Source organism: Carcharodon carcharias, chromosome 10, assembly GCF_017639515.1.
Source record: "Carcharodon carcharias isolate sCarCar2 chromosome 10, sCarCar2.pri, whole genome shotgun sequence".
NCBI classification, from domain to species: domain Eukaryota; kingdom Metazoa; phylum Chordata; class Chondrichthyes; order Lamniformes; family Lamnidae; genus Carcharodon; species Carcharodon carcharias.
Window position 1 is genome coordinate 38,557,685 of NC_054476.1, and position 24,251 is coordinate 38,581,935.

Here is a 24,251-nt window from a genome sequence, read left to right on the forward strand (position 1 = left end):
CACTGTTGGAGGTGTAGGTTTTCAGATGAGATCTTAAACCAAGACCCCATCTGCCTGCTTGGGTGGATGTAAAAGACTCCATGGCACTATTTCAAAAGGAGACCAAGGGATTCCTCCCAATATTTATTACTCAATCAACATCACAAAAAACAGATTATCTGGTCATTGCTTTATGTGGAAGCTTGCTTTGCACAACCTGGCTGCCACGTTTCCTACATTATAACAACATGACAGTCATTGTTTTAATGATATAAAGGCACCAATCAGTCATAACAGATTGGGTAGACATGTTGTGGGTTCATTTATTAAGATTAGGCATATGAGAACAGATATGCATGGATAGAAAGATTGAAGACATCAGCAGCAGAGCCATCTGTGTTCTGCTCATAGGCAAAAGTGTAACTAAAACTGGGTTGTATGACACATTTCCCTTCTAGTGATGTCTTGCTGCTGTACATTAAAGACACATTATAACATCCTCTTTTTAAAGAGCATTTTGTCCTTACCAAGATGAGATAGGTATCTTCCAAGAAGTCATTTTTAAAGGCAGGCAGGTCATCATACAGGAATGCTTAAGACCTGATATTCTTCAACTTCATCACTCATCAGATTTTGTAATGGTATCCTTGTCTGGAGGTTTCTTTAATTGCTCAGAGCGATCTGTGGGATTGTCATTCTTGGATGTTGTCCTGTTTGCATTTGGAGTCCAGTCCTTGATGCAATAGGACTGCACGATGGTTGAGGAGCTGGAATGGATCTGATTTGTCCTCAGTTAAGCCTCACCATTGTGTCTTTATGTGTAATGACTCACAGGACCTAGGTTCTGAAAAAAATTGTCACCTCGGCTGGTTGCCATGTGCCTTCTGTGGGATTCTGGATGCAAACTTGTTGTTCTGGCAATTCTGTGTCCACCTTTTTATCATGCATGTTGGTCTTCTTCTCTTGGGGCAGGATTTTTACCTTGTTGGGTTTTCCCCTGCAAGTCACTCACCATCCTGACTTGGATATATATCACTGTTCCTGCACTGTTGCTGGATCAAAATCCTGGAACTCCCTCCCTAACAGCACTGTACCTATACCACATGGACTGCAGTGATTTAATAGGGCAGCTCACCACCGCCTTCTCAAGGGCAATTAGGGATGGGCAATAAATGCTGGCCCAGCCAGCGAAGCCCACATCCCATGGATGATCAATAAAAAAAATTATCTTAACCTTTTCTGGCCTGATTTTTATGAATGTTTTATTTGATTTTTTTTTTGTTTGACTCTGCCTTGCTTGCTATCGATCAGGCCCACACCTTGTCACTCACCTTTCCAGACTGAGCTAACCCAGCATTGGTCTTGATGTGCTGTGCCATTCATTGGATTAACAGGCTACGCACTACAATCTCACCATGAGGGATCCATCTGCTTGCCAGCTCTTTATTTCTTCAAAGCTTTTCTGCGCAGTCGGCACACTGAAATTTCAGCACTCTCCGATGCTGCACCAAGTTGAGATCTGATCGAAATGTCAAGGGTCATCTCATGCCACGTAGCACAATCTAAGGCTGTACACCATGTTGTACCGTCACTTAATCTTGCTGCCATTCTGTTTGACCATGCTGAACACCCATGTTGTGTTGTTAAAATGATACAAAAGCTTTAGAGATTGGGTATGCATGTTGTAGGTTCATATATTAAGACTAGGCACATGAGAATAGATAGACTTGGATAGAAAGCCTGAAGACATCAGTACTATTTTGTGTTCTACTCACAAGTAAAAGTGAAGCAAAAACTGGATTGCACGACACACTTCACTCTGAGTGATGTCATGCTGCTGTACCTTAAAGACATATTACAACAGCAACTACACTTCATTGCCTGTAAAGTGCTTTGAGACATCTAGTGTTCATGAAAGGTGCTATATAAATGCAAGTCTTTCTTTTTGCACTCTTTAGAAGCTTTTCAGCCGATCAGTTTTATTGACCTTGTCTCCCAGCTGTGCTCTCACTTCCTTGACCCTGATGAGTTTCACACAGCTTGGGAAACCTGTCCACTGGCTATTATAGCCAGAATCCTGGGTTATTGCCTACTTCTATATTTAAATGACTTACCTGACAACTCCACAGGGGTTTCCCTTTCACCTGCTAACTTGAGATCATGTCGGTTTTCTGACCCGACACACCAGTTTTTGGGGCTTTAACCCTCCTCCCTTACCAGAATGCCACCCCCTCAGCAGTTAAAGTTCTGTCCAATGACTGTCAATACCTTGACCCTGGAATGAAAATCTGAACTTCCGGGGCTGTTTTTCAGGAATTGGGCTCAAGGAGCCCGGAATTCTCCCGACTCTGCCCTCCTGACCCAGGAGTGAAAATTCAAGCCATTCACTCTACATCCACTATACCAAGATCTTTCACAATTTTCAAGCCCCCTATTAGGTCATCCTCAGCCTTCTTATTTCAACAGAAAAGAGACTCAGCCTGTTCATCTGGGAAGTGCAGCCTTGTGTGATCCTTGTAAATCTTCTCTGCACCCTCTCCAGTGCATCTGTATCCTTTGTATAATATGGTGGTCAGAACTGCATGCAGTGTGGGCTAATCAAAGTTCGATCCAGGTTTAGCATAACCTCTCTACTTTTCAATCCTATCCCCTGGTTTGCATTTTTTATGGCTTTGCAAACCTGTGGCTCAACTTATAGTGATTGGTACATTTGTACTTCAGGAGTTCTTTGTACCTCTACCCCGCCTAGACTCACACCTCCTATGTAATAAGTGACCACCCTACTTTTTCCTACCAAAATGTGTTACCTCACATATTGCCAATTTGCCAATTATTTGCCCATTCTGCAAATTTATTCATGTCCTCCTGTAATTTGTTGCAGTCCTCCTCAGTATTGACTATCCACCCATCCACCACACCAATTTTGTGCCATCTTCAAATTTAGAAATTATGTTTTACATTCCAAAGTCCAAATCATTAATGTAAATTGTGAACAGCAGTGGTCCCACCACTGATCCTTGTGGAACACCTTCTTGCCACCTTAGATTATTCCCATTGTATTACCATTGTCAACTCTCTCTGTTACCTCCTCAAAAGATTTCAATAAGGTTGTTGAAGTAAAATTTTCCCTTTTGAAATTCATGTTGAATATTCATTATTAGATATTTTTGTTTCTAGCTGATCTTCTATTCCCTCCTTTAGTAGGGTTTCTATTATTGTTCCTAATATCGATGCTAAAATGACTGGCCTACATTTTCCTCTACTCAGTCCCAGCAGATTAGGATGCTCCCCAGGAATAAAAACTCAGGAAATCACCGTCATTACATAATAGATGTGCCCCGTCACTGTGGCAACCCGCTGGAGAAGTATTAAGGATTTTAAATGCTCAAATCATATCTGTAACTAATGTCACAGGAAAACCTGGGATCTAGAACTGTCCCATTACATGATTGCACTGCCCTTCCAGATGAACCCACTTCAATCTAATACACCAGATGTCTGAATATAACTAAATGCTCCTACCATTACTGCTGATGACTTGCACTTTGACCTCCGTTTTTGCAGTCTCTTGATTTTCATTATCTGTCGCTGTTATCTGTCCAGGTAAACAGGTAGAGATCACACATTAACACTGGGTGCCATAACGTGAGAGATTATCATTCTACTAATCAGGTGAAATGAGTAACACCTTCACAGTGATAAACTACAACTAATCGAGAGATATGCTCCATAATCTTCGAGCTGTATATCATTATACATGATCGTAACACTAATGTGGAAGGGCATTACTAGTGTAGACGGGACGAGGGTGTTGCAAAGGAACATTGATAGATTATGCGACTGGTGAAACTGTGGCTGATGGAGTTCAATGTGGGGAAGTATGAGGTCATCCAATTTGGCTCTGGGAAAGATTGATAGGAGTATTTCTAAATAGTGTAATGCTAGGAACTGCAGAGGAGCAGAAGGGCTGAGGGATCCATGTATTTTTTATTCATTCATGGGATGAGGGAGTCAGTGGCTAGGCCAGCATTTATTGCCTACCCCTAATGTCCCTTGAGAAAGTGGTGGTGAGCAGCTTTCTTGAACCACTGGGGAATGTAGGGACACCCACAATGCTGTTAGGGAGGGAGTTTCAGGATTTTGATCCATGACAGTGAATGAATGACGATATATTTCCAAGTCATGATGGCGAGTGGCTTGGAGGGTATTCCCATGTGTCTGCTGCCCTTGTCGTTCTAGATGGTAGTATTCATGGGTTTGGAAGGTGCTGTCTAGGTAACCTTGGTGAGTACCTGCTGTGCATCTTGTAGATGCTACACACTGCTGCCACTATGCATTGGTGGTGGAGGGAGTAAATGTTTATGGATGGGGTGCCAATAAAGGGGGCTGCTTTACCATGGATGGTGTCGAGCTTCCTGAGTTTTGTTGAAGCTGCACTCATCCAGGCAAGTGGAGAACATTCCATTTGCCCTCCTGACTTGTGCCTTGTAGATGGTGGACAAGGTTTGGGAAGTCAGGAGGTGAGTTACTTGTCGCAGGATTCATAGTCTCTGACCTGCTCTTGTAGCCACAGTATTTATATGGCTAACCCAGTTCAGTTTCTTGTCAATGGTAACCTTCAGGGTTTTGATAGTGGGGGATTCAGTGATGGTAATGCCATTGAATGTCAAGGAGCGATGATTAGATTCTTGCTTGTTGGAGATGGTCATTGCCTGGCACTTGTGTCACCTGAATGTTACTTGTCACTTGTCAGCCCAAGCCTGGATATTGTCCAGGTCTTGCTGCATTTGGACATGGATGCTTCAGTATCTGAAGAGTTGCAAATGGCGCTGAACATTGTGCAATCATCAGCGAAATCCCCACTTCTAAACTCATGATGGAAGGAGGGTCATTGATGAAGTAGCTGAAGATGGTTGGTCTTAGGACTTTACCCTGAGGAACTCCTACACTGATGTCCTAGAACTAAGATGATTGACCTCCAACAACCACAACCATCTTCCTTTGTGCTAGGTATGACTCCAACCAGTGGAGAGTTTTCCCCCGATTCCTACTGATTCCAGTTTTGCTAGGGGTCCAAGATGCCACACTCGGTCAAATGCTGCCTTGATGTCAAGGACAGTCACTCTCACCTCACCTTTTGAGTTCAGCTCTTTGCTTATGTTTGAACCAAGGCTGTAATGAGGCCAGGAGCTGAGAGTCCCTGGTGGAACTCAAACTGAGCATCAGTGAACAAATGCTGCTTGATAGCAATGCTGATGACACCTTCCATCATTTTACTGATGATAAAGAGTGGACTGATGGGGCAGTAATTGGTCAGGTTGGATTTGCACTTCTTTTTGTGTACAGGACACATCTGGGCAATTTTCCACATAGCCAGGTAGATGCCAGTGTTGTAGCTGCACTGGAACAGCTTGGCTAGGGGCGCAGCAAGTTCTAGAGCACAAGTCTTCAGTATTATTGCTGGAATATTGTTGAGGCCCATGGCCTTTGTAGAATCCAGTGCCTTCAGCTGCCTCTTGATATCACGTGTAGTGAATCAAATTGAATCTGTCATGGTGGGGATCTCTGGAAGAGACCGAGGTGAATCATCCACTCGACACTTCTGGCTGAAGATTGTTGCAAGTGCTTCTGCCCTATCTTTTGCACTGATGTGCTGGGCACCCCTATGATTGAGGGTGGGAATATTTGTGGAGCCTCTTCCTCCAGTGCTTCCTCCAAGGAGTGTTCAACATGGAGGGGTACTGATTCAATAGCTGAGGGGTGGGGGGTGGTAGGTGGCAATCAGCAGGAGGATTCCTTGCCCATTTTTACCTGATGCCATGAGACCTCATGGGGTCCAGAGTCAATGTTGAGGACTCCCAGGGCAACTTCCTCCTGAATGCATACCACTGTGCTGCCACCTCTTCTGGGTCTGTCCAGTTGATAGGACAGGACACACCCAGGTATGATGACAATGGTGTCTGGGACATCATTTGTAAGGTATGACTCCGTGAGGATGACTATGTCAGGCTGTTGCTTGACTAGTCTGTGAGACAGCTCTCCCAATTTTGGCACTAGCCCCCAGATGGTAGTAAGGAGGACTTTGCAGAGTCGACAGGGCTGAGTTTGCTATTGTCGTTTCCATAGCCTAGGTCGATGCCAGGTGGTTCATTCTGTTTCATTCCTTTTAGGCCTTTTATCAGTTTATTACAACTAAGTAGCTTGCTAGGCCATTTCAGAGATGGATCTGAAGTCATATGCAGACCAGACTTTTAATTCCAGATTTTTATTGGATTTGAATTCTACCGTCTGCCATGGTGGGATTTGAACCTGGTTCCCCAGAACATTATCCTGTGTCTCTCTGGATTACTAGTTCAGTGATAATATCACAATGCCACCACCCCATGTACAGGAATCAATAACGGCAATTGGGCAGGTCTAAAAAAAATTGAAGAACTAAACGGATTATTAGTTTTCATCTTAAAGACTAGGTGCAGGTCAATGGGACTAGCGGAGTAATATTTTGGTACAGACTAGAAGGGCTGAATGGCCTGTTTTCTGTGCTATAGTGTTCTTTGGTTCTATGGATGGAATACAAAGTGATGGAACTGATTATACAGTTGTGCATCGTTCTGGTTGGACCCCACCTGAAATAACTGCATTCAACTTTGAGCCGAATACCTTAGGAAAGACATAATGGCCTTGGAGGAAGTGCAGTGCAGATTTACCAGAATGATACAGGAGTTAAAATGGTTAAAATACCAAGGCAGTTTGCAAAAACTAGACTTACATTTCCTTCAATATAAGATTAATGGGCAATCTAATAAAATTGCTTAAGGTGGAGTTGATAGTTGATAATATTTTTTTGAAAGGATGTGAGCTACTTGTGAACACCTCTATTAAATTTCTCCTCAACCTCCTCTGCTCTAAGGAGAACAATCCCAAGTTATCTAATCTGTCCACATAACTGAAATACCTCATGACTTGTAAATCTTCTCTGTGCCCTTTCCAAGGCCTCGATTGTATGGTGTCCAGAACAGAACACAACTTCTTCTGAGGCCCAATCAGTGATAAAATTTAAGTATAATTTTGTTGAGGTGGAAGAGGAGGGAGCACAGTGAGAAGGAGAGAGGAGGGAGGGTGGGAGAAGCAAGGAGGATTGGTGTGAATAGGAGGAGGGAGGAGTAGGAAGAGCGAGGAGGAAGGAGGAGGAGGAGGAGGGGAGAGGGAGGTTGGAGGAGGTAGTGCAGAGAGAATGGAGCAGAAGAGATGTCAGGCTGCAAGGGAGGGTGCTGTGTCCTTTCACTGAAATCTCCACTCAATATCTGTAAGTGAATGATGGCATACTCCATTTTGTGTTGATGGAATCTCCTTTATCTAAAGCCAATCAGAATCCCAGAGACCTCTATCTGAAAAGTGCCAATACCAGCAGGTTCTTTGGAACCATCCCAATCCCAGTAAGTATATATTACAGGGCACTGTGTGATTGGCAGGTTACCATGCTACCAGAAGCCAGTGTTGCCTGTTTGGCAGCATCTGCTCGAGCTGCCAGTACCCATTCTATGGCTGTCATACTGTCTCCTACTCCCAACTCCTTTGTTGCTCTAATGACTACCAGAGTCCCTCAGCTTACCCTCCTGCTACAAGTGCAAACTTCCTCCATCATTTTTTCTTCCTCTCTATGACCTGTGTTATGTGGTTTGAGTGAAACATTTTCCTGAGTGAAAAGAAAGTTAGTTTTTAACCAAGTTTTTCCTTTGCCTGCTCTGTCCTGAAGTGCTACGTGCCAGAGCATCCATCCTTCATGCAAGGGGGGGTGGGGGGGGGGGGGTGGTGTGGACCCTGCTGGCTGCTGTTTCCCTTCACTGCCCAATGGTGCTGTGACAAATTGCACTATCCAGACCAGCCCCAGTTCAAATTGGGAATGGGAACACCAGACACCTTCAACTACCTATTGGGATCTACACTGATCAAAAGCACTGGCTAGATTAATGGTCAATTATTGTACACTGTACTATAATCGTCAGTGAAGGATGGGCAGTCTTACCGTTAACTCAATGAGGTTGTGCAGAGTTGGGAGTTCAGTCTCAGTAAAGATAAGTCCATCTCTGCTTATAGCAAAATTAGCATTTGGTGCAATTTCATATGTTATTGAAGGGTTAATATTCTGTAAAATAGATTTGATAATTAAACAAAATAAGTAATATGTTATATCAGATTATAAAATTGCATAAGTCAACATACATAGCCAATCATGATCCATCCCTGATCTAATATTCAATTTCACTTTCTGACAGTGGAAATTGGATTAGGATCGTAATTAGGATCAGGATTAGGAGTGGGAGGAGGATGAGGATCAATGGAGGAAACAGTGATACTCTGAAGCAGAAAGCAATAACATAACAGAGGGGGCATTGATGAACAGAGAGTGAGTATTGATGAACAGAGAGGGGGTATTGAATGAACAGAGAGGGGGTATTGAATGAACAGACAGGGGGTATTGAATGAACAGAGAGGGGTACCACAGGAATGGTCAGTATTTCTGAGTCCCAGACTGTGTTAGGTTGTGCAGAATAATCACATGAAGAATTTTGAGTGTGTTCCCCAAATAAACCCACTACTTTCTTTTACTTACATTAGGAAAGTCACAATCCTCAGCCTGAACTCGTAGAGGTCTTGCGATTGTACCTTGTTCTATGACAATACTTCCAGGTTCCGAATTTTGTTGTATATTTCCATTATAGGTTGCCTTTGCAAACTTTGGTTGACAGCTGTTTCTTGTCAAGACATTGAGAGCAACATTGGTTGTGGTGTATTTGTAATGATCATTTTCCTGGTAAGCCTGTGGGGTAAAATCAGGTGATTATTATCTTAGACAGTCACACTCAACGCTGCAGTCTCCCAGATTCAGTGAGATCTCTCAGGGTCAGGGGGGTCTATCGGGGTCAAGGGGGGGTCTCTCGGGGTCAAGGGGGGGCTCTCTCAGGGTAAGAACCCTCATGATCAGTGGGGTCTCTTGGGGCCAGTGGCATCCTTCAGGTTACTTGTAATCTCTTGGATGAGTTTTGAACACTTAAAAGGGGTTGAAGAAGGGTTTTCTGAATTTTTCCCTACTAATTGGCCTAGTTGTTTGCCTGTTTTCTTCATCTCTCCCAGGACATTATGTTGGTCTGTTCGATAGAGATATTTGAATCTGATTAAACAAGACATCACAAATATATGGCTGGATGGGCCAGTAGGTATTTTCATATCCAGCATAGCTGTTCATTTCTGTTGTTTCAGGAACAGTTTTGCATGGGTCTATCCAATACCCAATAGGAGTGTAGATCAAGGACTGGGTGTAGAAGTTGGCACTCCCTAACTTTTAGTCACTAAAAGTAATCAAAAAAAAATTCAAAGACATGCAATTGAGAAAATTAACCTGCATGTCTAATTCTCCAATCTATATTTCCACTAAGCAAGGCTTTGTGGTGAGAATAGAACTTCTCAAAATGTACCATGACCTTTATTCACCCATCAGACGGAAAATCTTAGGGAGCACAGTCAGTATTCCCTTTGAGTGGGATTTGAGTGAGATTGGCTCCTTACCAAGAATGAGTTTTCATCAGGTTATCCTACACCAACCCATTGTGTTTGTCTGCATCATGCTGAATCCTTCACACCCAATGAATGGATTTAAATGCAATCTCTGCAGCAAAGGACCAGCTGGAAAAGTTAGTCTAAGGTTGTGAACACTCTCTTCAAAGGAATTTTACAAGGAAAGTATAGAGTTTGTCTCTTTAAATCATGAAAATGGCTTCACTGAGTGATTGTGCGTGAAAGGAACTAACTTTCACGTTATATTATTGCAAATTTAGTAATTAAAAATGCTCTTTGAACTTGAAGATTAAGGGGTGGTGTACATACCATGACTGTTAGTACAATTGGATTTGTACTGGTTACAGCTTTAATCATCGTTATATCTCCAGTGTTTGAATTAATTTTAAAAGCGTTCGTGTGATCCCCTACAAAATAAAAATCAGTGAATGAAAACGTAGCTCATGGACAAGTTAACCAACATGTCACCATCCAATATTAGACATCACCAAGTCCACCAAGTCCAAGGACTTCTGGGATCTACAGCAGCAAAAGTCATTGTTTCCTGATAGACAGAGAGGAACAAGCATGGAAAAAATTGTCCAACAATAATCAGTCTATGGAAACCTGGGAGAATACCAAATGGATCAGCATCATGGGAAAAAACTGGGTCAGCTTTAATCTTTAAAAGTAAGAGGCCCAGGGGCCAAAGTAGATGGGATCTTAAGTTTTATAAATAGGGGCACAGAATGCAACAGAAAACTGAAAATGTTAAGTCTGTACAAACTACTGGTTAGGCCACAGTTGGAATATTGCGTTCAGTTTCTGGCACAGCACATCAAGGCCTTTCTAAGGGTCTGAAAGTGATACACCAAGGTGACCCAGGGATGACAGGAGCTAGTTACAAGGAGAGACAAGAGAAACTGGGGTTCTTTTCATAACAACAGCTTATATTTATATACTGTCTATAACATAATGAAATTCCCAAGGTGTTTCACAGGAGCAATACAAAACAAAAAATGATACCAAGCGGCATAAAGAGATATTAGGAGAGGTGATCAATGATGTAGATTTAAAGGAGCATCTTAAAGAAGGAGAGAGGTGAGGTTGAGAGGTTTTTGGAGAGAATTCCAGATCTTAGGACCCAGGCAGCTGAAGGTGTGGTCACCAATGGTGGAGTGATTAAAATCAGGGATGTTCAAGAGGTGTGTAGAAATCTTGAAGGGTTTTAGGGTTGGAAAAGGTTACAGAGATAGGGAGGGGTAAGCTCATGGAGGGATTTGAAAACAAGGACGGAAATTTTAAAGTTACTGCCTTGCTTAACCAGGAACCAATGTAAGTCAGTGACCACAGGGGTGGTGGGTGAATGGAACTTTCTGGGAGTTGGTATATTGGGAGCAGAATTTTGGATAGCCTCAAGTTTACAGAGGGTGGAACATGAGAGGCCAGCCAAGAGTGCACTAGAATAGTAGAGTCTAGAGGCAACAAGAGCAGGGATGAGGGTTTCAGTAGCAGATGAGCTGAGGCTGGGGAAAAGTCGGGTGATGTCACGGAGATTAGAATAGGCGGTCTCAGTGATGGTACAGATAAGCGATTGGAAACTCATCTTGGAGCCAAACATGACACAAAGGCTGCGAACAGTCTGGTTCAGCCTCAGACATTTGCAAGGTAAGAGGATTGAAGCTGGTAGCTTGGGAACAGAGATTCCGGCAGGGAGCGATAACAATGGTTTTGGTCTTCCAAATAATTATTTGACTGAGAGGAGATCTGACAGTGAGGATGAAAATTCTGAGGGGTTTTTAAAAAGTTAATCAGGAGGGACAACTTACATTGTTTGGTGGGTTGGAAATTCAAGGAATAATTTCAGATCATCATCAAATAATGAAGGAAAGGTAATCATTATGTTTATATGGAGAGTACATGTATGTGAAATATCCATCCAGAAAGAATGGGGGAAGCAGACCTAGAATGTCTTTGAAAAGGGAAATGGTTAAATTTATATATTATATAAATTAAAACACAAAGCAGAGAGAATGGGAGTGAGGGACCAAATTATTACAGTGCTGTAAAATATATATAATTTTACGATAAAGGAAGATTACAAAACAGAAAAAGATGGAAGCTCAGTTTCTGCTTGTGGTAATTATGGTCTTATCTAATGTGTAATATACCTTTAAGAAGAATGCTGTTAAGGAAGATCACATGATTTTGAGTAACCAATAGAATAGTAGTGCGGGCTACCTCTGTGATTAGTTGTCAGTAGTATGGAGATAGGGTTTGAAGTGAAAGCACACATTTAGTTGCTGCTGAGTACCTTTGCAAATAAACATGGGCCAGGATTTTCCCTTTAGCGTGCAGGCGTGCGCCCCACATGCTAGAATGTAAAGTGATGCGTGATGACGTCGGGTGTGCGTCCCATCATGAACTCGTGTGATATTTTGTTCGGCGGGCGCTAGCCAGAATTGGCTGTGCAGCGGCGATAATTGAAAAGACCTTTTAAGGCTATTAACAAGGTAATTAAGTTGAATTTTACACTGCCTGTCCAACCTAATGGTTGGCGGGCAGGCGAAAAGACCAAGTGGCCTTTGTATTTTTTAGGAAACCTCATCCACGAGCGGGATGAGGTTTCCTAAAGTTAATACAAATTAAATAAAAGCTTGCTTTTGACATTAAAAATATGTCCCATCTCATACGACACAGTCATTAAATTTTTAACGTCATTATTAATTTTTATAAAAAGTACTTCAATCTCCCTGAGGCAGCTCCGTGCCTCAGGGAGATTGAAGCGCTCTTTCATGCACATGCATGAGCTGTGCTTTAGACCCGGCTCTCCCTCCTCCCTCTGACCACACAAACAACGCTCAGTGCTACCGCTCATGATCCATGCAGGGCGGGCCTTAATTGGCCTGCCCGCTTGAAATGATTGTGAGTGATGCACAGTTGTTGAAGGTAATAGGCAATGCGCGAGCATGACGGGCAATGGTTGAGGATAATAATGATTGAGAGTACTGGATAATATTTGAGAACAATGGACAATGGTTCAAGGTTATGGACAATGGTTGAGATTGATGGGAAATTTTGAGAGTGAAGGACAATGGTTGAGGGTGATGGATGATATGTGAGACTGATAGGCATTATTTGAGAGTGATTGACAAAGATTGAGGGCAATGCATGATATTTGAGAGTAATACAACATGGTTAAAAGTGATGGGACTCATTAACAGAGACTGATAGAATCATATAGCACAGAAGGAGGCCATTTGGCCATTGTGCTTGTGCCAGCTCTTTGAAAGAGCTATCCATTAGTTCTATTCCCCAAGGCCATGCAAATATTTGCTGTTCAAGTATTCACCAATTCTCTTTTTAAAGTTACTATTGAATCTGCTTTCACCGTCCTTTCAGGCAGAACATTGCAGATCGCAACAACATGCTGTATAATAAATTTCTCACCTCCCCTCTAGTTGTCTTTGGTAACTCAAGACTTCACTATTCCAATGCTTTCCTGGCTGGCCTTTTATCTTCTGTCTTTCAGAAGCTTAAACTCACCCAAAACTCTGCTGCCCTTGTCCTAACTCATCATGATGGAAGCAGAGGTGATCAATGATTTCAAAAAGAAATTGCGTGGGCAATTGAGGGAAATAAACTTGCAAGGCTGTGTGAGTAGAGCAGGAAAATGAGGCTGACTGGATTGCTCCACAGAGAGCCATCATGGGCTCAATGGCTCTTTCAATTGTTATAATTATGAACTTTATGACATTATTATGGTTTGTACTGTGTGTCTTTAATTTTAGGTTAAAATGAAAGGGGTGATGTGGCTTTCCGAAGTCTGCCTGACAACAAGCCTGGCTAGTTGAGGGACTGGCTGATAAGGTGTGAAATTCTGACACCTGGGGGAGAAAGGCAAGGGCAGCTGTGCTAACTGTAAATAGACTTGTGGATTCCAAGACAAAAAATAAAAAATACCTGGGAAAACTCAGCAGGTCTGGCAGCATCGGCGGAGAAGAGTACAGTTGACATTTCGAGTCCTCATGACCCTTCAACAGAACTAAGTAAAAGTAGGAGAGGAGTGAAATATAAGCTGGTTTAAGGGGAGGTGGTGGTGGGGGGGGGTGGGGGGGTGGGTGGGTGGGGGGTGGGTGGGTGGGGGGGTGGGTGGGTGGGGAGGGTGGGGGAAGGAGGGGGGGGTTGCAGTGGTTGTTGGGACAAGCAAGCAATGATAGAAGGAGATAACCAAAAGATGTAGAGATACAAAAATCCTGACAGAGAGTGGAACAAAACTTCTTCAAGGTAGGCATTTCTTGAAGAGAAGTGGCAGTCAATTAAACACAGAGATAAAAACAGCAAGCATTTGGGCAGAAGAATGAGAGGGAGGAAAAGAGAAGCTGTTGGTTTGGTTAGCAGAGAGTAGAGGCTGCAGCTGCAAGTTACCAAAACCGGATGCAGGAGGGAGATGGTCTCTATTTGAAATGATACATTCCACAGCCATCTTAGAAATCCTGGAGATTCATCCTGGCTTGGCCATAGGGAAAGGAGAATCAAGGGAGCTACTGGTAGTGGATTTAAGAACTCTCCGAATACTGAGAGAAGTGCCTGGAAGCAGTCTACGACTCAGTGAGACAGGAAAACATGAACCTATTGGAAACTGGAAGTGACTGTTGACTGCAGTAAGGACAGTAATTCTGGGCAGGATATTGAGTTCGGCGAGCGGGGGGGGGTGGGCGGGGCCCACTTGCCAACGCATAAAATGACGTGGGATGTCGTCAGGTGGAACTCCCAATGTCACCCCACGTCATTTCAATTTTCAGGTTGGCGGGGGTGCAGCTGAATCAGCTGTGCACCCACCGACCTGTCAACGGCCAATTGAGGCCATTTAAAAACTAATTGAAACACTTAAAGGACCTGCCCGTCCAATCTTAATGTTGGCAAGCAGGCTGGGAGCCCTGGCAAGCTTCAGAAAAAGCATGAAACCTCATCCACGGGCAGGATGAGGTTTCATGTATGTTTTTAAAAATTTAATAAAAGTTTAATTAAAAGTGATGGACTCGTCAGGGAAATTTTATTTTTCTATTGCTGAATTTTTGAATTTGGCACCAATCTCCCTGAGGCAGCACTTAGCCTCAGGGAGATGGGTGTGCTCTTTCATGTGTACCCGTGATAGAGCACGCTCTTGGCTTAGGGAATCCACCCCCCACCCGCACAGGGAATGCATAGCGCTTCCTGGTGGACGTCACACTGGGAGGGCCTTAACTGAGGTAAAATGGCGGCATGCCCCTGATCGGAAGCGCGCCCGCATGCGCCTGCTCCTGAACATCTCCCCCCCAAATGGGGAGAGAATTTTTCCCTCTGTGGAGAGAGTGATGTGTCATAAGTATAAAAGGGTATAAATTGCCTACAAAAATAGCATTTAGTTAATAGGGCTTTTAGTCATTTGTTACAGTAAAAATCTTGAAACACGAAAACTTGTCATGTCATCCTTTTCAGCTATTATCCGGAACTTTAAATTTCTTTTAAACATTATTGTTCTTTACAGGGATCATAACACCGTGATGTAATGCATCTATGATTTGATGACTCCATGACTCTTATCTCTTCATGCAACTGAAATCTCTAAGAATAGAATAGAATCAGAGAAAGTTTATGACACAGGAAGAGGCCACTTAGCTATTGTGTCTTTGCCAGTCAAAAAACTAGCTGTGAACAACTCATCCCTCATTCCAGTAAATTTGCTCTACACTCTCAAAGGCCTCAACCTCCTTCCTAATTGTGTGATGCCCAGAATTGGACACAATGGGCAGTATTTAATGCAGATGACAGGGGGCTTACCCACTGGCTGGAGAGCCCCCCTGCCATCGCCTGCTTTGGGAAATCCTGTTGCTATTAAGTGCTTATCAGGGGCTTAAGTGGCCAGTGGCAGGCCTTCCCTGGAATCAAGGGGGCAGAAATCTTGCCAGCCCTAGAGCTGCCAGCTAATTAGAGCCCGCCAGTTGCATGCAGTGCCAGTGGAGCAAAGCAGCTGTTGGTGATACAGCCTGTGTTAATGCCCAGGATCATGGAAACCCCCAGACTACAGGTGAGTGAGGATATGGGTCGTGGGGCAGGGGTCACGGGAGAAGGGGGGTGGGAGGTCGGCAGCCAAGACAATGGCAGGTGGTGGCTCTCAGTGGGCCCCTCCCCACTTCCTGATGCCAGGAGCCCCATCAGGCCTGACAATAGGAATTCCTGGGAGTTTGCAAATAAGCATGACAGGTTTAGCTTTTCAGGCTCCCTGCATGGTGATCCAGCATACCAACTGCCTGCTTAAGGGCCTCAATTAGTGGCAGGGTGAGAAGGCTGACCATGCGCCTTCCCTCCCTGACTAAATTGGGGCAGAGGAAGAAAGGTGCTGAGGTCCCCGCCTACCACCTTCCCGCCTCATTTAGAAACTTCACTACCTCCGAGCATGCATTGGGTGGGGAGGGTGCAGGCATTTACTTCCAATACTCCAGCTGAGGCCCCACCATTGTTTTATAAAGGTTTACTATAGCATCCTTGCTTTTGTACACTGTGTTAATACTAATAAAGCCAAGAATTCCATATGCTTTTTAAACAAAACAAAAACAGAATTACCTGGAAAAACTCAGCAGGTCTGGCAGCATCGGCGGAGAAGAAAAGAGTTGACGTTTCGAGTCCTCATGACCCTTCGACAGAACTTGAGTTCGAATCCAGGAAAGAGCTGAAATATAAGCTGGTTTAAGGTATGTGTGTGGGGGGCAGAGAGATAGAGAGACAGAGAGGTGGGGGGCGGTGTGGTTGTAGGGACAAACAAGCAGTGATAGAAGCAAAACAAAAACAGAATTACCTGGAAAAACTCAGCAGGTCTGGCAGCATCGGCGGAGAAGAAAAGAGTTGACGTTTCGAGTCCTCATGACCCTTCGACAGAACAGGTGATAGAAGCAGATCATCAAAAGATGTCAACGACAATAGTACAATAGAACACATAGGTGTTAAAGTTAAAGTTGGTAATATTATCTAAACGAATGTGCTAATTAAGAATGGATGGTAGGGCACTCAAGGTATAGCTCTAGTGGGGTTTTTTTGATAATGGAAATAGGTGGGAAAAGGAAAATCTTTATAATTTATTGGAAAAAAAAAAGGGGGAAACAGAAAGGGGGTGGGGATGGGGGAGGGAGCTCACGACCTAAAGTTGTTGAATTCAATATTCAGTCCGGAAGGCTGTAAAGTGCCTAGTCGGAAGATGAGGTGTTGTTCCTCCAGTTTACGTTGGGCTTCACTGGAACAATGCAGCAAGCCAAGGACAGACATATGGGCAAGAGAGCAGGGTGGAGTGTTAAAATGGCAAGCGACAGGGAGGTTTGGGTCATTCTTGCGGACAGACCGCAGGTGTTCTGCAAAGCGGTCGCCCAGTTTACGTTTGGTCTCTCCAATGTAGAGGAGACCACATTGGGAGCAACGAATGCAGTAGACTAAGTTGGGGGAAATGCAAGTGAAATGCTGCTTCACTTGAAAGGAGTGTTTGGGCCCTTGGACGGTGAGGAGAGAGGAAGTGAAGGGGCAGGTGTTGCATCTTTTGCGTGGGCATGGGGTTGTGCCTTGTCAATGTATCCTGTCACCTTTCAACATTTGTGTACACACCCAGATCTCCTTCTTCCTGCACCCTCTTTAAAATTGGACCGAATGCAGATAATGAATTAAATCTATAACACGATTGATGATGGACCTCTTCCTGCTAACTCACCGCCTATTATTCTATATTGAATCGCTGTATTGATTCCTTTATCACCATCAACAGCTTGAATCTGCTGAGGATGCAGTCGCAACGGGCCAGTCTGCAATAAATAAAGAGGGAGAAGTTAATGAGATGTGAGAAATGTGAGCTACAGAATACAGCTTAGAAAGTTCCAAGTGACAGAATGCTACCTCAGTCTTGTTTTGTGTGATAGTTCCCACATAGGCTGCATTGAGGCAGATATTTGCATTGGAGTTAGGAATGGGAGAGCAGGGTTCAAACACTGGAGGCTTGTTATCTTCATCCAGGACACTGATGTTAATGGTCAGTAATGCTTTGGTCGAATTAGTACTATCTGAATTGTCCTGTAATGATGAGAACATAGAAAAGCCTTCATTTTATTTATAACACCTCTCACTCAACATAGCATGTTGCAACAATAACAACAACCTGCATTTATATAGCACCTTTACTGTAATGTAACGTGCCAAGGCACTCAACAGGTGCATTATGGAAGAAAGTATGACACGGAGAGCTACGTAGGTTTTAATGAATGTCTTAAAAGGAAGAAAGCTAGGTAGAAAATGGAAAGAAACAAAAACAAAAATTGCTGGAAAAACTCAGCAGGCCTGACAGCATCTGTGGAGCGAAAGACAGAGTTAACGTTCTGAGTCTGTATGACTCTTCTTCGGAACTAAAGAAAAGTAGAAATGTGGTGAAATATATACTGTATAAGGGGGGGTGGGACAGGTGAAGCTGGATAGAAGGCCAGCGATGGGTGGAGATAAAAAAGCGATTGCAAAAGATGTCATAAACAAAAGGTCAAAGGGGTGTTGATATTAGCTAAAGGAGATGCTAATGGTGACAAGAGTAGAAAACAGAATGAGCAAGTGGCAGATGGCCTAGTTGGGGTGGGGTGGGGACGGTGTTGGAGAGAAGATTGAAATAGGCTAAAAGGTGGGGATAAAGCAATTAAATTTTAGAAAATAATAATAGATGGGGAAAAAACATATATATAAAAATTTAAAATATATATATTTGAAAAAAGGGATCAAAAGGTCTTCCGGACTTAATATTGAGTTCACAACTTTAGATCATGAACTCTCTCCTCCATCCCCACCCCCTTTTTGATGGAGGAGAGAGTTCATGATCTAAAGTTGTTGAACTCAATATTAAGTCCGGAAGACTTTTTGATTCCCTATTTTCAAATACATATATTTAAAATTTATATATATATATTTTCCCCATCTATTTTTATTATTATTATTTAAATTTATTTCCATTCATTGTTTTATCCCCACCTTTTTTCTCACACCTTCCCCTCCCCCCACCCCACCCCATCCCCACTAGGGCCATCTGTCACTTGCTCATCCTGCTTTCTACTCTTAATGTCACCATTAGCACCTCCTTTAGACAGTATCACCACCATCAACACCCCTTCGACCTTTTGTTTATGACATATTTTGCAATCTCTCCTTTGCCTCCACCTATGGCCAGCCTTCTATCCAGCTTCACCTGTCCCACCCCCTTAAACAGTATATACTTCACCATATTTTTACTTCTCTTTAGTTCTGAAATGTTAACTCTGTCTTTCTTTCCACAGATGCTGTCAGGCCTGCTGAGCTTTTCCAGCAATTTTTGTTTTTGTTTCAGATTTCCCGCGTCTGCAGTATTTTGCTTTTATGTTAGAGAATAGAGAGATTTAGGGAGTGAATTCCAGGGCTTGGGGCCTAGACAGTTGAAGACACGGCCACCAATGGTGAAGCAATTGAAATCAGGGACATTCAAAAGCCCAGAATTAGATGAGTGCAAATATCTTGGAGGGTTTTGGAGTTGGTGGAGATTACAGAGATTTGGAGGAGGGAGGTAATGGAGGCATTTGAAAAGAAGGGTAAGAATTTTAAAATCAAGACAGGACAGTGAGTACCGGTGTGATAGGAGAATAGGACATACTGCGAATTAAGATACAGACAACAGAGTTTAGATGCCTTCAAGTTTACAGAGGGTAGAATGGGGGAAACCAAACAAGAGTACATTGGCAAAGTCGAATGTTGAGGTAACGAAGGAACAGATGAGGGTTTCAGCAGCAGATGAGCTAAGACAGGTGTGAAGAGGGCAATGTTACAGAGGTGGAAATAAGCAATTTTAGTAATGGTGGAAATATAAGCTCAGAAACTCATCTCAGGATCAAGTGTGACATCAAGATTGCAATCAGGCTGGTTGAATTTTAGATTGCCAGGGAGAGGGACCGAGTTGGTAGTTAGGAAAGAGTGGGAATGGAAAACAATTGCTTCTGTCTTCCCGATATTTAATTGGAGGAAACTTCTGCTCATCCAGTACTGGATGTCAGATAAGCAGTCCGATAAATTATGAACGGTGGAGGAGTCAAGAGAGGTGGAATTGAGGTAGAGTCAGTGGGTGTCATCAGTGAACATATGAAAACTAACACCGTGCTTTTGAATGAAGTCGGCAGGGGACAGCACGTAGATGAGAAATAGCAGGGGGCCCAGGATAGATCAAAGCAAAATGCTGTGGATGCTGCAAATCTGAAATAAAAACAGAAAATACTGGAAAATGCAGCAAGTCTGGTAGCATCTGTGGAGAGAGAAACAATGTTAATGTTTCAAGCCTGTATGACTCTGAAGACATTAATCCAACATTTTCTGTTTTTAGCCCAGGATAGATCCTTGGGGGACATCAGAGGAATTATGAGTAATTCTCTGGCTACAGTTAGATAGATAAGAATGGAACCTGGTGAGAGCAATCCCACCCAGCTGGATGACACTGGAGAGGCATTGGAGGAGGATGTTGTGGTCAACCATGTTAAAGGCTGTATATACAGGTCAAGAAATGCAAGGAGGGGAAGTTTACCTTAATCACAGTCACATAGAATGCTAGTTGTGACTTTGATAAGAGCTGTTTTGGCACTTTGGCAAGGGTGGAAACCTGATTGGAGGGGTTCAAACATGGAGTTGGCAGAAAGAAGGGATTAGATTTCGGAGGCAAAAGCACGTTCAAGCACAAGGATGGTGGAGTCAAGGACTGTTTTTCTGAGGGGTTGGTGATGATGGCAGATTTAAAAGAGAGAGAACCATTTACAATATTGGATAATATAGGAGTCAGGAGGGAAAGTTAGGTGATCAATAGTATAATGGGAATAGGATCGAGGAAACGTGAGGTGGGTCTCTTGGACAAGATGAGCTCAGAGAGGGAATGAGGGGAAATGAGGAGAAACTAGAGAAACATGTGAGTACAGGGCTTGGGAAGAGAGAGTATTAAAGAAAGTTTACAACCATTGTTACCTCACAACCAAGGAAATACTTCTGAATTGTAACCACTGCTGTAATATAGGAAATGTGACAGCTAATTTGCACTATCTCAGCACTGACCCTCCAACAATGCAGCATTCCCTCAGTATTGCCCTTCCTATAGGGCAACACACCCTCAGTAATGCCCCTGAAACGGTGCAGCACTCCTTCAGTACCGGTCCTCCAAAAGCGCAGCACCCCTCAGTACTGGCCCTTGATGGTGCAGCGCTCCCTCAGTGCTGACCATCTGACCGTGCAGTGCTCCCTCAGTACTGACCCTCTGACATTACAGTTCTCCCTCAGTACTGACCATCTGATAGTGCAGCATTCCCTTACTACTTTCCCCCTAACGGTGCAGCACTCCCTCAATACTGCCCCTCAGAAAATGTAGCACTCTGTCAGTACTGAACAGGGAGCATCAATGGATTATGTGCTCAAGCCTCTGGAGTGGAGCTTGAAGTTGCAAACCTCTGACTCAGTGGTGAGAGTGCCAGGCACAGCTGACATAACATAATATGCAAATTCCAATCATATAGGCAACTTAGGATCTCACAAATCCTCCAAAATATCATTATTAGATATGTATCAAAATCTCACATCAGCAGATAAAATCAGCTGCAAAGTCTTGGTCTTTTCATAATCTAATGCCTTCTTGAGAATAATCTCCGGTGTGTTTCTGGTCTTTAAGCGGAAGTACTCTGCTCCATCCTACAAAAAGCACATAATAGGTAGACTAATTGAGTTCAGAGATGGTACAATACTGTATATAGCGCGGTGAATAGAGGTGGCCCCTGAGCTGGGAGTCAGCACTTACTGTGTTTTGATCCAGACTGTAGAAGATTTGGTTGTTATCAGAATCGATTGCGTCTTCTGTTATCCAGGTTTTATTCACAGGGAAGAGCTTCAGCAGAGAGAGAAAACAAGGGGTCATAAATCGCTGCATAAATAGCAAGGAGTGGTCTTTATATCAAGGGTAAACTAATTTAGTAATAACCCCCTCTTGTTCATCGTAAGTTCCAAATTCACTGTGGGACACAGGAACAGGAGGAGGCCATTCTGCCCATCCACCTGGTCTGCCATTCAATTTGAGCACGGTTGATGTGGATCAACCCTTTTTGCCCCCGCCATTGTACAAATTATGAATCTATTGATCTCAGAGCCTCTTCCCATCCTCACTCATTCTGATGAAATCTAGACACATCGTACAAGCACTCACACAAATTCATTAATTTCCCAAAAAATACTAGGCTATGCTTCTCCTTCCTCAGCTTTTAAGCCTCACAAAACCTAAAGGCTTTTAAAACTCAGGTTTGGGATCACCTGGTCAGACTTCCTGATTAATCTCTCTTCTCAATGTTAATGCCTATCCTGTGGACCTGTGCCCAGCCCTGAGAGACTGGGCCATTCCCCTTTTTCTTGTGGAACTGGGTCCTTCCCCTGGTGTCCTGCCTCCACCGTGGGACTGGGCCCTTCCCCCTGGACCCCCGTGGGACTGGGCCCTTCCCCTCGTGCCCCGTGGGACTGGGCCCTTCCCCTGGTGCCTCGTGGGACTGGGCCCTTCCCCTGGTGCCTCGTGGGACTGGGCCCTTCCCCTGGTGCCTCGTGGGACTGGGCCCTTCCCCTGGTGCCTCGTGGGACTGGGCCCTTCCCCTGGTGCCCCGTGGGACTGGGCCCTTCCCCTGGTGCCCCGTGGGACTGGGCCCTTCCCCTGGTGCCTCGTGGGACTGGGCCCTTCCCCTGGTGCCTCTTGGGACAGGGCCCTTCCCCTGCCCCCCCGTGGGACTGGGCCCTTCCCCTGCCCCCCCGTGGGACTGGGCCCTTCCCCTGGTGCCTCGTGGGACTGGGCCCTTCCCCTGGTGCCTCGTGGGACTGGGCCCTTCCCCTGGTGCCCTGCCCTACAAACTGGTGGCAGTTGATGAGGGTAATGCAGCTCATGTGCATGAACTTACAAAACACTTTAGATGAAGTGCCACATTAAAGCCTTGTCAGCAAAGTTGAAACCCATGGAATAACAGGTACAATGGTAGCATTGATTTAAAGTTGACTTATTGACAGGAAACAAAGAGTCGTGGTGAATGAAAACAAAAACAGAATTACCTGGAAAAACTCAGCAGGTCTGGCAGCATCGGCGGAAAAGAGCAAAGTTGACGTTTCGAGTCCTCATGACCCTTCAACAGAACAGGGCTGCCAGACCTGCTGAGTTTTTCCAGGTATTTCTGTTTTGTTTTGGATTTCCAGCATCCGCAGTTTTTTGTTTTTATAGTCGTGGTGAATGGCTGTTTTTTGGACTGGAGGAATATATGTAGTGGGGATCTCCAGGAATTGGTATTAGGCGCCCTGCTTATCTTGATACATGTATGTATTAATAACATAGATTTGAGTATACAGGGCACGCTTTCAAAATTTGATGCAGAACTTGAAAGTATTGTGAACCGTGAGAAGGCTATTGATAGACTTCAAGAGAATAGAGACAGGCTGGTGGAATGGGCAGACACATGGGAGATTAAATTTAATGCAGAGATGTATGAAACATAGCAAGGTAGAAAAGAGTAGCAAGAGTAGGTCATTTGGGCCTTCAAGCCTGCTCCAGCATTCAATATGTTCATGGCTGTTCCTGTATCTCAACGCCATACTCTTGCGCTGTCCCCATATCCCTTTACACCTTTGGAGTCCAGGAATCTATTTCCTCCTTAAATATAGTCAGTAACTTGGCCTCCATAGCCTTCTGTGGTAGACAATTCCATAGGTTCGCCACCCTCTGAGTGAAGAAATTCCCCCTCATCTCAGTGCTAAATGGTCTACCCCGTATCCTGAGACAGTGACTCCTTGTTCTAGCTCCCCCAGCTAGAGGAAACATCCTCCCTGCATCCAGTTTGTCCATCCCTGACAGTATTTTATACGTTTCAATGAGACCCCCTCTCATTCTTCTAATCTCAGAAGAATACAGACCAATCTCTCCTCATACAACAATCCTGCCATCCCAGGAGTCAGTCTGGTGAACCTTCGCTGCACTCCCTTTATGGCAAGTATACCCTTTCTTAGGTGAAGTGATACATCTTGGTAGAAGAACAAGGAGCGACGGTATACACTAAAGGATACAATTAAAAGTGGCTGTAGGAGCAGAGGGCCCTGGGGGTACATGTACCCAAATCATTGAAGGTGGCCAGCTGAGAAAGCATTTAACAAAGCATAGAGCATCCTGGATTTTATGAATACATCCATAAGCAAGGAAGTTACAATGACCTTTTAAAACACTGCTTCGGCCTCAACTGAATCTTGTCCAATTCTGGACACTGCACTTTAGGAAAGAGGTGAAAGCTTTAGAGAGGGCACAGAAAAGATTTGTGAGAATGGTTCCAGGGATACGGACAGAATGAGTGCACCTTGCTCACCATACTGGACATTACATTGACCATGTGCAAATATTACATTAGAGCGAATGGAAAAAGAAATGAAATAGTCATCTTACCTCACTAATGGTTAAATTCAATACATCCTGCGGGAACGTGGCAGGATTGTCATTGACGTTGACGATCTCAATATTTAGTCTTAAAGTTTCCTATAAATGAGAGCTAATTATAAAATCGCATCAATCAAAGGTTTCGATATTTAATATGTTTCTTGTCAATAATAATCTTTTAAATGCTTGACATTAACTGGATAATTAAAGCTTGTAACCCAGA

General features: G+C 43.8%; 1 protein-coding gene across 1 annotated transcript in view; it reads right to left on the reverse strand.

The window, feature by feature from the left end:
* Positions 1-24,251, reverse strand: part of LOC121283362 (cadherin-related family member 5-like) — a 64,253-nt gene that overhangs the window by 29,889 nt on the left and 10,113 nt on the right. Inside the window, exons 4-12 of the mRNA XM_041197853.1 lie at positions 24,038-24,127; positions 21,383-21,469; positions 21,166-21,276; positions 17,452-17,625; positions 17,270-17,360; positions 9,865-9,962; positions 8,594-8,800; positions 8,006-8,125; positions 3,502-3,574 (exon numbers count right to left, since the gene is read on the reverse strand). Of these exons, the coding sequence (XP_041053787.1) occupies positions 3,502-3,574; positions 8,006-8,125; positions 8,594-8,800; positions 9,865-9,962; positions 17,270-17,360; positions 17,452-17,625; positions 21,166-21,276; positions 21,383-21,469; positions 24,038-24,127 (1,051 nt within the window). The remainder of the gene's footprint in view (positions 1-3,501; positions 3,575-8,005; positions 8,126-8,593; positions 8,801-9,864; positions 9,963-17,269; positions 17,361-17,451; positions 17,626-21,165; positions 21,277-21,382; positions 21,470-24,037; positions 24,128-24,251) is intronic.